This window comes from Cyphellophora attinorum (assembly GCF_001299255.1).
Source record: "Cyphellophora attinorum strain CBS 131958 chromosome Unknown Contig31, whole genome shotgun sequence".
NCBI classification, from domain to species: Eukaryota; Fungi; Ascomycota; class Eurotiomycetes; order Chaetothyriales; family Cyphellophoraceae; genus Cyphellophora; species Cyphellophora attinorum.
In genome coordinates this window covers 287,093-302,595 of record NW_017253259.1, presented here as the reverse complement: position 1 = coordinate 302,595, position 15,503 = coordinate 287,093, and the positions used below count along the sequence as shown (strand labels likewise).

Sequence of the window (15,503 nt, the reverse complement as noted above, 5' to 3'; positions counted from 1 at the left end):
AGCACAAAGGCCTATCATTTCTCGACAAAAGGGTCCTCACTGGCAGCGGCATCGTCTCGATCCTCGCGCTGTTGACCTCCGGCTCCAGCATTGCCAGGCACGCCTGTGCGACCTTGCTTGATAGCCGCAGAAGGGGAGGAGGGCTCGCTGGCAGTAGGCATGGGACGAGTCGCGACTGCGGGAGACTTCGGTGATGCTTTCTTGCTCGGAGCAATTGCTGGTAGAATCTTCCTGCCAGGCGATGGCTTCTCGACCGACCTATCGGGGTTGAACAATGGATAGGTGTCTTCTTCGAAGGAGACCGCTGACGTTCGCGGAGAACCACGAGTGCCTGGAGATGAAGTAGCGGCGGCCGAGCCCTTTGAGACGTTGCGTGATCCACTACCATGCGGTGGAGTCGACACTGGTGATGAGGGTGGGCCCATGGAAGTACGTCCGCCACGGGGAGGAGTTGTGGGGGCAGAAGGGGAAGCAGGTTGAACTCGCGGTCGCTTCGCGGTCCCAGGTGCCTCGTCGTCGACCTTCGCAAGGGTTGAAACAGCAGGCGAACTAGCTTCGCCCGACGAAGCAGCGACAAATGACGAGGACTCTTCTGTGTCGAGGGCTCGCTTCGATCGCGATGGGAGAGAGAAAGAGTTCTGGTCAGACATCTTGCTATTGTTGCTTTCTTGGGAGACGTTTGTGAAGGGTGTTCTGTCTGAGCGATGCTTGTGATGGTAGGAACGTCCTTGTGTGTTGAAAGTGCGGAATGGACAGATTACTGCTGCTTGAGTCACGCGTTGACCCACTAAGACTCTTTGCGGACTGGTGAAAGCCCCAGTCCGCCTTTTCAGGCAACTCACGCGAGCCTGATGCTCTTGGCCACGTTGCCTGGGCCAGCTGAATTGGGTGCAGGTGAAGACCTCAGCATCAGGTGATGAATACCTCTCTGGGTTTCGACACAGGTATCGATGACTCCGAGCCGCTCGTCGGCCCTTCTCAAGCCTCAGTGCGGCTTGGACTAGCCTCCATCTTCTCTGACCTTGGGCTGAAGCAACGCTGTCAAGGTCAGCAAGGGCATGAGATCAGGGACGATAGCCGTCATCGCTGGCAGCTGACGCATAGCATCCGAGATGCGGTTGTTGCCTTTCTGGCTGGGACTCGAAGATAGCATTTCGAAACACTCGTGGTGTAGGGAATCCTCGTCCTTCCGCTCTCGTTCTCTTCAACAGCTACCTCATATAAGCGCTTTGCGTGTATTTATATAGGTACAAATACCTTGACCTTCCTCTAGAGTCCTTGTCTAGGCTCTCATTAGTAGTGCAGGAAGCAGCTCAGTAAGCGTTGTTGGACCAATTAGTAGCACCGTCAAGCACAAAGAGACACCAAACCACATCAAACACAACGAACGAGTGGGCAAACCAGCACCTGGGAACGAGGCCCATTGTTCTGGACAGCGCCCAGTGCTCCGTGTAACATCGACGCGTCTGTCAGGTCTGAATGGACTTGAGCCTCGTCGACAGACTCGCGGATTCGTCGTTTCGTTGCTGATCGGCTTTAGATCCAGAAGCTTCGCATAGACCCGAAATGGGCAGTCGAAGCTCATTGTCATCAGCGTGAGCGGTCAGCGGCAACGAGATATATCTGCCACTGCACATAGACGGAGCCGGAGTCTCATATAGCTGCCTACGCACTGTCCGACCCTCCCAATTACGCAGATGCAGAAGCTCTCGTGCCGCGACTAGCATGGAGCTCAGGCTGTGAGAGCCTGAGAGAACGCGGAGAGACTAGAAGGTCAGCGCTGTGCCCGGGAACATGTGTAGCCGTCAAATGCGGCGCCGGGAACTTAAAACTAGGCTTTGCGGGTTTTCCACCTGTTCCCCACGCGTCCCGGTGGGACAGGGTCAACCTCAAACAGGTACAAAGGTGCCACGGAAGACAAAAGCGACGTCCATCAAGCCCACCGTTCACTGTCGAGCTGGTGTGTCGATGAACAACGAGGCCTACCTGCACAGACGCTCCGACGTCGTAGGATGAGTCTCCCCAGTGAGACGAATTTCGTTCCGGCGACAAGCTCGATGATTGGCCGCTTGGCTTTTCCGGTGCGACGACGTTTTCCACCCACGACAAATTCGAGAACTCCCATGTCATCCTACGAGAATCGCATCTGCCGGAGTTATGCATCTGCCGGAAAAATACACCGTGTCCATTCATCATGACCTCATGATGATAGTCCGGCGCGTCTAAGCGAACGCGTACGGCGTCATAGTGGTTACAATGCGCCCGCCGGGGGAAGGAGCCGCAAAATAGAAAATGCACGGCCGCCCCTCATTCTGTAAGTATCGAAGGTAAATACCATTCATCAGACCCCGCGCATATCTCGTTGTCGTTCAGGACATAGTATTGCTGCAACATGGCGCTCTCTCAAGCCGCCGCTCTCGTCGAGAAGCTCGTCGGCCATACCGGCGATGCCACGACAGAGCAGAATCTCACCAATCCCTCCCAAGACCCTGGCAAATATGCCGATCCTAGTGGTGAAAAGATGAAGGCCTTAATCTGGAACGGCAAAAACAGTGTCAAAGTTATCGAGACCTTCAAGCCCGCACGCATCGAGGACACGGATGTGATTGTGAAGGTCACTGGGTCCACCGTCTGCGGATCTGATCTGCATTTGCTACATGGTTCTGTGATTGAGTTGCAGAAGGGCGACATCCTCGGTCATGAGTTCTGTGGTGTCATTGACTCAGTCGGTCCCGGCATCAAGAAAGTGAAGCCAGGCCAGCGAGTGGTGTGCAGTTTCCAGATTGCATGTGGATCGTGTATGTACTGTCAAAAGAAATGGAGCAGTCAGTGCGAAAAGACGAATGACAACACCATCGAGAACGCGATGTATGGAGGGAGGACGGCGGGTATGCTGGGCTATTCACATTTCACAGGCGGGTATGCTGGTGGCCAAGCGGAGTATGTGAGAGTTGCGTACGGCGATGTGAACCTCCTGCCCATCCCCGATGGAGTGCCGGACGAGAAGGCACTGTACCTGAGTGACGTGCTGAGCACGAGCTGGAACTGTGTGGTGGATACGGGCGTCAAGAAGGGAGATGTTGTCGCCGTCTGGGGCGCGGGACCGATTGGTCAGATGTGTGTCGACTTCTCATTTATGTGCGGTGCGAGCAGAGTCATCCTAATCGATGGCGGTGCTGGCGCATGGCGACTAGACTACGTCAAGAAGAAGATCCCAAAGACAGAAACACTGGACTTCACCAATCTGCCGAAGGGCGAGAGCGTCACGAGCCAGCTGAAGAAGATGGAGCACGGTGGGCCAGATGTGGCGCTTGAATGCGTTGCAGGAGAGTATGCGAGTAAGCAAATTGTCGTTCTTGATTTCATGTCATATGCTGATCAGTATCACAGAGGGATGGGCACACTACTTCGAGATCCTACTCGGTGCCGAGACAGATACGTCTGAGATTATCAACGAGATGATCACTAGTGTCAAGAACTTTGGTCGTGTCGGTATCACGGGTGTATATGTTGGCTTCGTAAGCATTCCCTTCGTCTCGATCTCGAGTCTGTATTGACAATTACACTTAGATGAACCATTTCAACATTGGCTCGCTCATGGAGCGAGGTATCCGTCTCATCGGTAATGGCCAAGCACCGGTACATCTGTACTGGGAAGAGCTGCTCAAGAAGATCCAAGACGGCTCGATCGAACCATTGAAGATGGTCAGCCACCGAGTACTGCTGGAAGAGCTTGAGGAAGTGTACAAGCGATATGATGCCAGAGAAGAGGGCATGCAGAAGGTGTTCGTCCAGACGAAGTTCTCAGATCCTCCATCAGAGGGTGCACCGAAGTTGACAACTTATGGGACTGCTTCATAAAGAGGATCGTCGTCAGGACCGAGTTGACATTGGTGGCAGCCACTTGCATGCAGCATACAACAGTAGCGTGAAGGCAAAGTAATGACTATACGTACCTTTGCCCGGTCGTGGGTACCTGCAATACGAAAGCAATGAAGTCCCAAGAAGCAGATCTCGAGCATGCGCCGGTTGACGACATTAGCATCTTTCATGTTAGAGAGTAATTATGATAGGAGGGCGGCAATGGAGCTAATGCTTCCAAAGCAGACCGGTTGACAAAGCATTCCAGGCTCGAGCAAAGTTGAATCACGAAGGAACTCTTCTCGATCATTTTACCACCACCATTCGCTGGCACGAGCTTTGCTGGCCGGGCAAGTACATCGACAACTTCTGGAAGATGATGCGGGAACCATATTGTCATTGAAAAGGTTCTGTAGCGTACACGAGCCGCGCTGTACACCAGATACAGGTCGCGCCTGCCTCCTACCTTCCCCCTCTCACTCACCAAATACCAGTCCCGTTGACATGACTTCCAACCCCACCCTTACAATTCGCCGGACTGCTCACAAAGAAGAACGACCACCTCCCCTCCTTCCTACAGATCTGACTCGCCTTCTCCAGATCCAACATTTCCCCGATCGGCACACCCCACAACGCCAGCAGATACTCATGCAACAAGTACTTCTCCGGCGTCGGCCACCGCTCCCATGCCGGATGATCCCCGCCCACCGCCGCAAACCAGCAATCGTGCAGCCAGTCGATCATTTCTTCCGACTGCTCTACGCCGACAAGGTGCTGGTCATTGCCCTCACGAAGGGCAAATTTCTCGTTCTCGCTGGCGGAGCGGGCGTAGTAGTCTTCCGTCCAGCCAGTGCGGAGGAAGAGGATGTCGCCAGGTCGGATGTCGCCGCCTTGGGATTGTGGGAGGATGTTGATGCCTTGGGCTTCGCCGCAGGCGCGGAGTTCTGAGAGAGTGATGGCGTGGGAGGTCGAAGTGTCGTACTTGATGCCTTTTGAGGTGGCGTAGGTGCGGTAGTCGAGCAGGATGGCGCGGCCGGAGAAGCCATGCTCGGACCAGTGGTGGATGCTGTTCTTCAGGTTGTCCTCCGGTGTAGCTTCGCCTTCCTTTGCGGCACGGAAGTCGGTGTATTTGCCGCCGTTGTAGAAGGTCGCTGTCGGTATGTGGGCAACGTGGCGGAAGCCGTCCCATTGTGTGCCGGACTGCGTGTTGAGTTGGTACTCATCATCATAGGCTACGCCTTCGTGAATGGGCTTGATGGTGTGGCTGAACTTGCAGCGGGAGAAGGCTGGCTGGGCGGGGACGTCGAGCGGTAGATCCAGGCGGGCCATTTCGCCGGTCTTGATGCACTCCTTTGCTGCAGCGGCAACGCGTGAAGGGGTGAGGAGATTCAGACGGCCGAGGTTGTCGTTCGGTCCCCATACCCAGGCAGAGTCGGTCGGGGCGCCAGGGATGGTAGGGAGGTCTTTCCGCCGTGGGAAGGTGGTGGCATCAGGGTTAAATGGGATGTCTGGTCCGGCCATGTTGTTGAGATTGAGTCCCGTGATGCTGCTGGCAAGGTTAGACAGACGGCGTGCTGCTTTGTTGAGGGCGTCGCTCATATTATACTTGTTGAACCTCTACCTATCGTGCTGAGCAATCTGGAGAAGCTATACTAGTTGCTCGTTTGTTTCGAATCGAAACTTAGCCTCGAATGGTCCTGGATAGGAAGACTGAAGTTCTCGGTAGAGCCTACACTTGTTATGAGCCGTGGCCGAAACGTACCTCGGGTACATCGACTCCCATAGTGGGAGGCTTGCGAGGGGCGGCCCGTGGTGCGAGGTGTGTCATGAGGATGCATCCCATATATTTCCCCGCAGCCACGTCAATTTGAGTTGATGTGGGATGGTGGGTGTCGCAGCAGTATACTGTACCTAAAAGAAACGCTACCAGCCCGGTACCGAGAAATGACCAATTCGGCCCGGATTAGCTAAGCAAAGCATTTCAATGTCACTGGACCAGGATCTGAGTGGGTGTGAAAGTTGGGCAAGAATTGATCATGACTACCTGCTCATGTTGCGAGCACAGCTAGAACGCCACTCCGGAGGCATCTGCTCAACTTCGCCTTCGGACGATGAATTGTCGAGGTGCCGGTTCGTCTGAACTCATACTACGCTAACAACGCATCTAGTTGGTGTGAATGGTCTCGGTGAACACCTCAGCAAGAGCCTTCGGCTTGCCCTCATCCTTCAGCTTCTGCTGACCAAGCTTGTCCTTCGAAAACTGAGCAGCATAAGGATTGAGACGCAGCATGACCTGTCGGTTGCGGAGAGGATTCTTCTTCTGCACACCAGTGCGCTTGGTGGTGGCGTAGCCTCTGGGCTCCTTGAGCACAGACTGAATCTCGGTGCTGTTGATGAGACGTGTAATATCGGGGTTGGAGACTAGATTCTGGGGAAGGAGGAAGTCTTTCTTGAGCGCTGAGGCCTCAGTAGTTGAGCCGTAGATGTCGTCCAGAGCAGCGAATGCGTTCGAGGTCCAGATGACAAATCGACCGAGGTGGCCACCGGGAGCGAGCTGAAGGAGGTTGAGGGCGAAGACAGATGAAGTCTCGACACCAGGGATGTTGCGGAAAGCCTTGACGAGGTGGGTGCCGTCGGTCTCGGGGTTGTAGACGACCAGAGGACCACGTCTCTGACGGTGACGGCGGCCTCGGAGTTTGCCCTTACCAGCACGCAGCTTTCGTGACTTTTGGACCTTGACGATATCTGGACCTGCGCCGACAGCCTTCAGCAGCTCAGCGGCAAGCTTTGTCTTGACAAGCGCAGCACCCTCGAAGACTGTTGAGGAGATGACGAGGGGAACTTCGGAGACGGTGTTGATGCGGTGGCCACGGGCGAGAAGGAGAGCGGGAACTGCGCTGGCAGCGATCGCAGAAGCAGTAGCGAAGCGCCTGGAAAATGTTAGTTTCAAAATCATTTCTGACGAACTGTAAACTCACTTCTGGTTCTGGTTGATCTTCTGGTGCCACTTCCTCCAGACCTTGGTAGGAGCGAACATGCGACCCGAGCGGCACTGGTTACCGAACGCAGCTTGACCAGCGCGGTGAGTACCACCTCCAGAGACACGAGGAATACGTGCAACAGCGCGACCTGTGACAATTAGCAATTGCTCGATAGCTCGCTTCCAATTCCCGCGTACCGGTACCCCACGACTCAGCAGAGGTCTGCTCGCCGGCCTTCTCGCTCACAGCGTATGGCTGTCTCTTGTTCTTCGCCATGCCGGTGTGTACAGTCTGCACAATATCTGGGCGGATGGCGACGCCAAAGACGGCGGGCAGGGTGTGTGTCTTGCCGTTGGACTTGCCATCGCCGCCAATGATGCCGACTGTCGGTCTTGAAGACATCTTGACGGTTGTGGAGGTAAGTTTACGATTGATGTGAAGCGTGGTGCGGTTGTTGGTGTTTAAGACCGCAGTCGAAAGCGCATTTTCGTGCAGTGGGCTTCGCCAAGAGTTCGAGCTTATGTAATGAGACTACGGCGGACTACAGTGAAATTGAGCTGCACTCCACGTCTTGTACCCTGGGCAGGTTTGGAGCACTTCAACGCCTGCGCTTTCCCAGCTACCTAACGGTGATGACCGTCGCACAGGCGATTATCGCGTCCAGCCTGCGCTATGCCCCTGGCGCAACGTCAGTCGAGCCAAAGCCATGAAGCTCGCTCGACACTTGCTGATTGCAAAGATGGCGCAGGCGGTATCCAGTCAGGTGGCCACAGTGGCATGTGCTAGGCTCAACGCAACGCCAAAACACCCAACCTAGAACTCGCTGATCGCTTTTGGTGCCTGCCAGCCAGCCTGCAGTCCTGATACGGCGATGTCTAAGACGTACAAAAGTGTCTTCTGAACAGCGGGCTAGACCTCGATTAAGTCAGCCAATCATGTGGGCTCAGCCGGCAACACTTAGGTTGCAGTTGAGCCGAACGGTGGAGAGTTGCCCCGTTATTTACCCTATGCCGTGTCCGCGTTGATGAGTATTCTAGTATCTTACCACCGGAAGTTCGGCCCCCTACAGACGAACGCCGCGTGCACGCTATCATGAAGCCCACCTCTGCCGTGTATATAAGGTCGCCAGAGCGGTGTCCAAGGTAAAGGTTGACCAAATTTCCTCTATCATCACTGCGAGCACCGGTAGCATCTGATTTGAGGTGAACTCCCGAGCATCTTCTGTCGGTACTGATAGCACGCAACATAATGGCTAACGCAGAGTGTACGGACTGTATCAAAGTGTGTTTCTCACCGACACCTTCCCAGTCAGACACTAATCTTCTCGTGATAGGGAACAATTCATCGCGGATCACCCCAAGGCACAATCGAAGAGCTCCATGGCCTGCAAACATACATCGTCGGCAACCGCACTAACCCACGTGCAACAATCGTCATGTACCCAGACGTCTTCTCACACCAATTGGTCAACAACAAACTCATCGCCGACGCCTACGCCAAGTCAGGAGAGTACCTCGTCTACATGCCCGATTTCTTCAAAGGCGAGCCCGTGCCGCTCCGCCAAGTCGATCTGCTCATCCCAGTCGATCAATCCAAACAGTCTAAACTCAGCCTCTACACCGGTCTGCTCGCGTTCGCGCCTTCGTTCATCATGTGGATGACCCGCCACAAATTCGAGGAGATGAGCGCCATCTGCAACAACTTCCTTACGTCGCTGAGACGCGCCACGCCCAAGGATCGCAAGATCGGCATGGTCGGCTTCTGCTGGGGTGGTAGATATGCGCTTCGAGCTGGCCTTGAAGGCGCTATGATCCCTTCTGACCCAAGCAACAAGGACAGTGGCAAGATCCCATTGGTGGATGCGGTCGTCGCTCTGCATCCCTCAAATCTTGCACTTCCAGCCGACGCAAGCAAGCCAGTCGTTCCGATGAGTGTGGGCTGGGGTCTTGAAGATACCAACACGCCGATCAAGTGGCGAGACCAGATCCAGGAGGAGCACAAGAAGAATCAGGCAGAGGGGTTGAAGCTGCCGGAGATCGAACATAAGGTGTACAAACCAGGCAGGCATGGATTTGCGGTTCGAGGCAATCCAGACGATCCGGAGGAGAAGAAGTGCTTGGAGGACTCGGTACAGCAGGTCCTCGATTGGTTCAAACGCTTTTTGTAGTCGGATATGGATCAAGTAATGGACGTGGGCTCAGGGGAGTACAGGATGGTGCAGGCATGGATGCTGGAAGGAGCAAATGATGAAGGACACTGGCAGCAAGGTGAAGGCCCAGCCAACAGACTATCATGCGAGCTGAGGTTGGAGATGTCTCCGAAGGAGGGCGATTTTCTGGTCAGTGAATCATTGCTATCGTATTCTTGGATGCGCTCCCTGATGCTCGACCTGTCTCTGTTCCTGGCTCTCAAGGGCCTCCGCACCCGAGAACGGGCTTAGCGACCAGCGACGCAAGCGGATATATTCCTTCCGCTAAAGCTGAACCGCGATTGCGATGTGGGCTATGCGCCAGTCCGGACGAGCGCTACATGATATGAACGCCAACCGAGGCGGCTTCTGCATGAAATGCGCGCTCGTCATCGTCATTCAGCAGATCGTTGACTTCAGGGGTCAACGGGCGCGTCAAGAGCAAACATCATTCGCAGGCACTAGTTGTGTCGAAGGGGAAAAGGGCGAAAGCTTCAAAGATGCAAATCTGTTCAATCTTTTGTTCATTGTCATGCTATGAGCTGTCGCAGCACGACCCAGGCCAGTCCTCGACCTAGCCGTCGACTGCTATTCTATCATTCTGGCATCTCTCCGCCATCTTCGCATCCAACTATCTCTCGGCCTAAACTCCTCAAGTCATGAAGATCGTCTGGTTCGTGATATGAAAATGCTTTCGTGGGTGTGTAGATGGCACATCCCAGATCAGAAGAAGATGCGTGCAAAGTCGTGTCAGTGTGGGGAGGTCGTCCTCGATACCCTTATGTGCAAGTGAAAATGCAGACCATCATCGTCCAACATAGCGCCTATCTGCGAACTCCACCAGCTGCCACACGGCTCATCGACAAAGTTGCCGACTCACCAGGTGTGCATGACATGCCGCCAGCCATCTTCATGGTCTGGGACCACTGACCGGACGCACAACGCTGGAACGAACTGCCATCTGAGCTGCAGGACCATACGCCTTCGTTCGAACAGGCACTGCCGGGTGCTTGGCTGCCAGCCACCGCGCCAGATGAGCCGCTAGTAGGAGGCGTGGCCGGAGTTCCAGACGTGCTTGAAGAAGCAGCAGGTGCCGGAGCTGGGTTGCTGGGACTGGAGCCGCCTGCGGGAGGAGCGCTGTCGGTCGGTGGGGAGCTGTTGGTAGGAGGAGTGCTGCCAGTCGCGGGGCTTGAGCTGCCACCAGGAACGGAGTTGACGCCAGAGGGCAAAGGGGCTGAGCCCGAGGCGAATGAGCCAGGAACGCCAGTTTGAGTGCCGGGAGTGTTCTGGCCGGGGTCGCCGTTGCTGCCAGAACCTTGAGGACTATCTGAAGGAGTGGTCGGGCTGCCAGAGGGCGTGCTAGAACTGCCGCTCGGTGCGGCAGATGGTGAATCACCAGAGGTGGGTTGCCCAACAGGAGCGCCGTTCGAGAAGTCTTCATCGCACACTAGTGGTCGAAAGGCCCTTCGCCGATCTTCTGCACATTGGGCCCCGGAGCAGGGTAGAGGTAGTCGAAGCCTTCCTTCGTGACGCACTTGTTCTTGCTCGCAATGTTGGCGACAAAGAGGTCGGGATATGAGTCTGCGCGAGGAGCCAGCACCGCACCGAGCGGAGCATAACGCTTCTGTTGACCAGCTGTGATCTCGACCGGGGCACAGTTCATGTAGAACTCCCGGTTGCCGACCTTGTTCAGCCATGACCAAGCCCAAACATACTTTCCGGTGGGAAGATCAGGGATCTGGACCTGGAAAGTGGAAGCACTAGTGCCTTCGGGATCAGCAGGGAAGTTACCAGCTATCGAGGCTGGACAACCGCCTTCAATTGATTTGATAACCATCCACTTGGTGCTGGCTGTGGGCGCAAGATCTGTCGTAAGAGCAACTTGGCACGATCCACCTCCATGAACAGCGCTACCAGTGAATGACAGAGTCTGGCTCGAGCCGATAGGCATGACAGTTGGGTTCGAGAAGTCGTAGCCCGAGCCACCTTTACAGGGGAAGTTGGAGCCAGATGGATCGAGAGGAGAACTGTCAGGGCTGCCAAATGGCTTGGGGGTGCGCATGATCATGTGAGATTGACCGAGCGTGAAGAATGCCAGCAGCACCACGAAGATGCGCTGGAAGTTGAGGGTGAATGACATCGTGGATGTGTTTGTTGTGTTTTTGGGTGTGACGATTGAAAAGATCTTTTGGACCTGCCGAAAGATTCTGAATATGGTTTTCTGAGGTCAGTCTTTGCGCCTGGAAATTGCGTAGATTTCGATATAGAGTGCTGTGGAAGAAGCCAGCAGGGTCTGTGCTTATTTGAAACCGTAGAAACCGGAGAAGAAAGAAAGTGGGTGACGAAGGTGACAAAGAGCACAATGGCCGTAACAAACGAACAACTCAATGCCTGTGACCACAAAGTCACCTGTGACAAAGAGCCGCCCGTTGCTAGGTGATGCCAGAAAACTTGTCGAGGTGCCTCGTCTCGTCGTTGAACAATAGACTTATGAAACAATGGAGATGAGGAGAATTGAAAGGCTTGTGCACACACCTTTATCGTTGACGGAAAGACGGCGAACGGCTTTCTATCACAGTTTGTTCAGAATGAATGTGTCGTCGCGGTTGGGTAACCTTGCGATTGCGTAATGATCGTAGTGGTGAGTGATCGCGGTGATCAGATGGTTTTCGAGGGAATGGAATTTGTCTGCCTCAAGCAGGACTGTGGAAATGAATGTGAGCAGAAAGGAGGGACTGGCCCTTGGGCGCAAGCACTTAAGCAAGCAAACGAAAGAATGAACGTTGGTGATGAAGGAGGAGGCATTTCGTGGCATTCCGCCGGCAGGTCGACTGTACTATATAGAATCCATTGGCTCCGTGAAGCTCCTTCAAGTGACAATAGCATGCATCGCTTAACCGCATAAATGTGGGTAAAGGGCGAGATCCATTGTGATCCACATTCGGCGATCGGCTGGCAGTGGCATGCTTGACTAGTATGCCTTACGAAGGGGATGGCTCATCGAAAAGAAGGAGAACAGCTGGGATGTCGTTGAAGTTCTGCGACAGTCACTGTTTCGGGATCGGAGCTTCCCCAGCCAGTCATGTCAAAGGACGTAGTTACGGTCCGGGGACCCGCCTTAAATTCTACCTTGACCGCTCTTTCCTATTGGCAGCGCCTACCTCTGAAAAGGAGGCCGACATTCCTGAACTCCAGCGTAACTGTAGCCCCTCGTTGCCTTGCGATCTCGTTCATGCACACAATTGCGAGAGCTTGATATTTTCCAAGCGGCTGTACCTGCATTAGAACGCTCGCTCAGGGGCCTGCCTTCCCACTACCGCCAAGGATCATGGTCTGTGTCATGCCGGGTACCTGACAGCTTGCAGATGCGAGCCTGCTGTTTGCTACTGCGGCTGCGCCTACACCGTTAGGCTTTCTGCGCCTGGTCGAATCACTGTCTACGGAAGCTCGATGCAGTATAGACATCACAGGTCATCATACGCTTCTGGAATCCCAGTGGTTGAGCCATGTCGCCACGTTTGCTATAGCGACTGTCATCGAGAATGTTCCAATGTTTCACAGCCCCTTACTCGGTCAAATGCTGGTGTACGCGGCGCATTGTTGCTCTGTGCACGCCCAAAGGTCTCAAGAGCACGCAAGAGCCGACGTTGCATTCATGGTGCGTCGTGCGAGATGGCAAGCGGGGTGCGCAGCATGATCCAGCCGCAGTACAGGCATCAAGCTTCGCAAATTCCAGCTGTGGACTTTTGGCATCTAGCCTCTCGCTGATCGGCAGCCTCGTGGCTCTAGACCAATTTGATTGGGGCGAAGACAGTAAGTCCTGCGACACGGGACGTTTCAACCCGACCAAGACCTTTTCTGTTTGTCAATCAGTTGAGCTTCCAGCTCTGCGACCTGGCGGTATCCCCGTCCCCAAGGGCGCCGGGGCTGCGCATTCCACAGCGCAAACCTACACTATCACATTGCACCTAGCCTCCCGAGAACAGGACACCGCCACAAGAAGTGGCTTTGCGCGGTATGCTAAGTCCTAGCCCTGTCGGCCGGTGACCAGCCGTGCCAGCGTTGCCCCGTTCTCCGCAGCAGACCGCTTCATAGCCTTGGAGTGAGGTCGTCGACCACGTAGGAATCGAGGATTCCCATTTCGATTGCGGAGTTGCACGATGTCTCGCGCAAGTAGCTATGAGCTCAAAAAGCCTCGCAGACCCTGGTATGGATCGAATGGCAGAGCAAGCCATCCTCGTAAACTAAGAGGTAAGGAGAAACGTGATCCGAAGCTATCGAAAGTGACATCCACGGAGATGGTTCCATTCGCCTAGCTCTCGGGTGCCAATAATGTGATTTACAGAAGGAAAGCAGCTGGAGCCGGACCGTCACTCCAATATTGTCGAAAGCTGGGGCTGGGAGGACTTTGAAACACGTCTTGGCTTGTGGGTTGATCTCATACTGTTTCTCGGCAGACATCGAAGTTGTTGAACAGTCCTTGCTAAATCACTGTCGAAGGTCAGCGACAGGCGACGAGCACGAGTGTTGTGCCTGCTCTCACGACTCCGTCCCGCCGTGGCCGTGAACGAGACCCAGCCAGAAATGCTACGGCTAATGCAATCTCTCGGAATCGCAGCCCAGAGTATCGGTACATCGCAGCAGGTGGCGCAGACATTTCTCACGCAATGGCGCAAGTGGTCCGCGGTCTCAACAACATTGTGTCCGGCGCAGACCAACAACGCGCATTGCCAACGTCGCCAGAATGACGCTGCTGTCGTGAACAGCCAGTACAGCAAGGATGATGCCATAATGTGTGGCGCTCGCAGCACATGCCATGTCGAGCTGAGTCGTGGCAGCCGAGCGGGATGGCCATTGCGAGGCTCAGTCCTTGGTACTACTAGTTCTGGCAAGCAAAATCGTCGTTGTGGAAGTGTATGCCCTTGATTGCACGATGCGCAAAGACTCCCGGTGAAGCACGCACAAATGGCACTGCTCACGTCCAAAGCAGATCATATTATGCTTGACGAATGCGCATGCTCATCCTTCAGATTCCCGTCCAGCGCAAGCCACGCTTCTGCCAGCTTCAACCCACGTAGACGCTCTTGCTCAATGCGCTGCCAATCCCATCCTCCGGGACTTGGCTCTTCTGGAGTCCTTGCCGCTGAGATGATCGGGTCGCTCGCCGGCTCCTGACCCCTCGACAATACCTTCTCCAGCTTCTCCTTGACCTCGTCTGCCGCCACAACCGCACTTGCGCTCGCGCTCGTCACAGGTTGACTACTCTCCAGCGGCGTTCCTTCAGTGCCCGTTTCCGTGACGCTCGGCGGCTGTGGCACAAGCACTCCTGACTCATCCACCGTCTGCTCAGGCTTTGGCGGCAGCCAGCCCGCGACTCTCAGAGAGTGCTCCGGACTGACCGTGAACCTTCCTTTTTTGATCACGTACTTGGACAGCGCACTAGCCAGAAGCACCTCCTCCTTCTTCCTTTCGCGGGCAAGACGAAGAAGCTCACAATGACCAACCACTTCCGATCCCAGCCCAACACTCGACTCCGGACTTCAAAGGATTGGTATGGCTTGATTTCTCGATGGAACGTGCAATGCACAGCGCCCAGATACACCCCTATCTTTCCCTTTATGCCTTGCTGCTCGAGCGACCGATCTTTACTCCAGAGTCCTGGGATGAGGATGCGTGTGCAGAGACCCATACGGGACTCGTCGAGGTCGGAGAAGTAGGTGCTGTTGGACTTGTGGATGTTGTAGTCTGTTTCATACAGAGGCGAGAAGGAGGTGTGGGTGTGAAAAGTGAAGAGTGGGTGAGTTGTTGCTGGTGCAGAAGCAGAGGAGCTTGCATTGGCGTGCTTTTGTATGGCGCGACGCACATCGGGCACGCGGGTGATGTTAGCCCAGAATCGTCGGAGGAGGCGGTAGTGCCACGCTAAAGGCAGCGATTTGAGGTTCAAGAAGGCGAGGATGAAGAAGAACGTCCGCCAGGTGAGGATTGCGGACCGAGCAGGCAGTGATGCCCGCAGGCGCTGAATAGTGTCTGCCGCCATACGTACGGTGTCGTGGTCGCCGGAAATGATTGAACAGGATGGATTGATGGATAGGCTGCTAGAGATTGATGCTATCGCAGCACAATGACTGTTACAATCATGGTTATAGAATATATTCGACGACACTGATGATTCTGACAGGTTGCCTGATGGGCAGTCTCGCTACCTAGGTACTTGCAACTTGTTGAAGACTGATAAGTACCTAGATATAATCATCATAAGCGACTCTCATGGGCTACGTTTTCGCGCGTTCTGATTACATTTCTAGAAAAGTCGCGTCTGGGCGTCATCAAATGCCGAGGCACGCTTAAACTGCACCTCGAAATCTCAGCACATGTTTCTTCGTCCTTCCCACCTGTCTTTGAGCTAGAATGGACCATCGATTTAGCATTAATTTCATCAGTCTGCTATGCTAGGCGGCATGTGCTCTGTTTGT

At 54.6% G+C, this 15,503-nt stretch overlaps 8 protein-coding genes across 8 annotated transcripts; 3 read left to right on the top strand and 5 right to left on the bottom strand.

Annotated features, from left to right (window-relative positions):
* Window positions 1-14: 14 nt before the first annotated feature.
* AB675_2998 (uncharacterized protein) lies at window positions 15-650 on the bottom strand (the record flags this gene model as incomplete). Its single annotated transcript, XM_018143013.1, has 1 exon — window positions 15-650. The coding sequence occupies one exon, from the start codon at window positions 648-650 to the stop codon at window positions 15-17; it is 636 nt and encodes a 211-aa protein (XP_017996331.1).
* A 1,742-nt stretch (window positions 651-2,392) lies between these two features.
* AB675_2997 (S-(hydroxymethyl)glutathione dehydrogenase) lies at window positions 2,393-3,861 on the top strand (the record flags this gene model as incomplete). The annotated part of the gene is made up of 3 exons (XM_018143012.1): window positions 2,393-3,338; window positions 3,391-3,518; window positions 3,571-3,861. The coding sequence occupies 3 exons, from the start codon at window positions 2,393-2,395 to the stop codon at window positions 3,859-3,861; spliced, it is 1,365 nt and encodes a 454-aa protein (XP_017996333.1).
* A 480-nt stretch (window positions 3,862-4,341) lies between these two features.
* AB675_2996 (uncharacterized protein) lies at window positions 4,342-5,460 on the bottom strand (the record flags this gene model as incomplete). The annotated part of the gene is made up of 1 exon (XM_018143011.1): window positions 4,342-5,460. The coding sequence occupies one exon, from the start codon at window positions 5,458-5,460 to the stop codon at window positions 4,342-4,344; it is 1,119 nt and encodes a 372-aa protein (XP_017996423.1).
* Window positions 5,461-6,025: 565 nt separating this feature from the next.
* Window positions 6,026-7,244, bottom strand: AB675_2995 (60S ribosomal protein L4-B; the record flags this gene model as incomplete). Its single annotated transcript, XM_018143010.1, has 3 exons — window positions 6,026-6,791; window positions 6,840-6,990; window positions 7,040-7,244. The coding sequence occupies 3 exons, from the start codon at window positions 7,242-7,244 to the stop codon at window positions 6,026-6,028; spliced, it is 1,122 nt and encodes a 373-aa protein (XP_017996369.1).
* An 846-nt stretch (window positions 7,245-8,090) lies between these two features.
* AB675_2994 (Protein AIM2) lies at window positions 8,091-9,009 on the top strand (the record flags this gene model as incomplete). The annotated part of the gene is made up of 2 exons (XM_018143009.1): window positions 8,091-8,123; window positions 8,176-9,009. The coding sequence occupies 2 exons, from the start codon at window positions 8,091-8,093 to the stop codon at window positions 9,007-9,009; spliced, it is 867 nt and encodes a 288-aa protein (XP_017996386.1).
* An 816-nt stretch (window positions 9,010-9,825) lies between these two features.
* Window positions 9,826-10,302, top strand: AB675_2993 (uncharacterized protein; the record flags this gene model as incomplete). Its single annotated transcript, XM_018143008.1, has 2 exons — window positions 9,826-9,945; window positions 10,003-10,302. The coding sequence occupies 2 exons, from the start codon at window positions 9,826-9,828 to the stop codon at window positions 10,300-10,302; spliced, it is 420 nt and encodes a 139-aa protein (XP_017996388.1).
* Window positions 10,303-10,477: 175 nt separating this feature from the next.
* Window positions 10,478-11,170, bottom strand: AB675_2992 (uncharacterized protein; the record flags this gene model as incomplete). Its single annotated transcript, XM_018143007.1, has 1 exon — window positions 10,478-11,170. One exon carries the CDS (start codon window positions 11,168-11,170, stop codon window positions 10,478-10,480), a length of 693 nt encoding a protein of 230 aa, XP_017996343.1.
* A 2,851-nt stretch (window positions 11,171-14,021) lies between these two features.
* Window positions 14,022-15,067, bottom strand: AB675_2991 (uncharacterized protein; the record flags this gene model as incomplete). Its single annotated transcript, XM_018143006.1, has 2 exons — window positions 14,022-14,496; window positions 14,535-15,067. 2 exons carry the CDS (start codon window positions 15,065-15,067, stop codon window positions 14,022-14,024), a joined length of 1,008 nt encoding a protein of 335 aa, XP_017996359.1.
* Window positions 15,068-15,503: the final 436 nt, after the last annotated feature.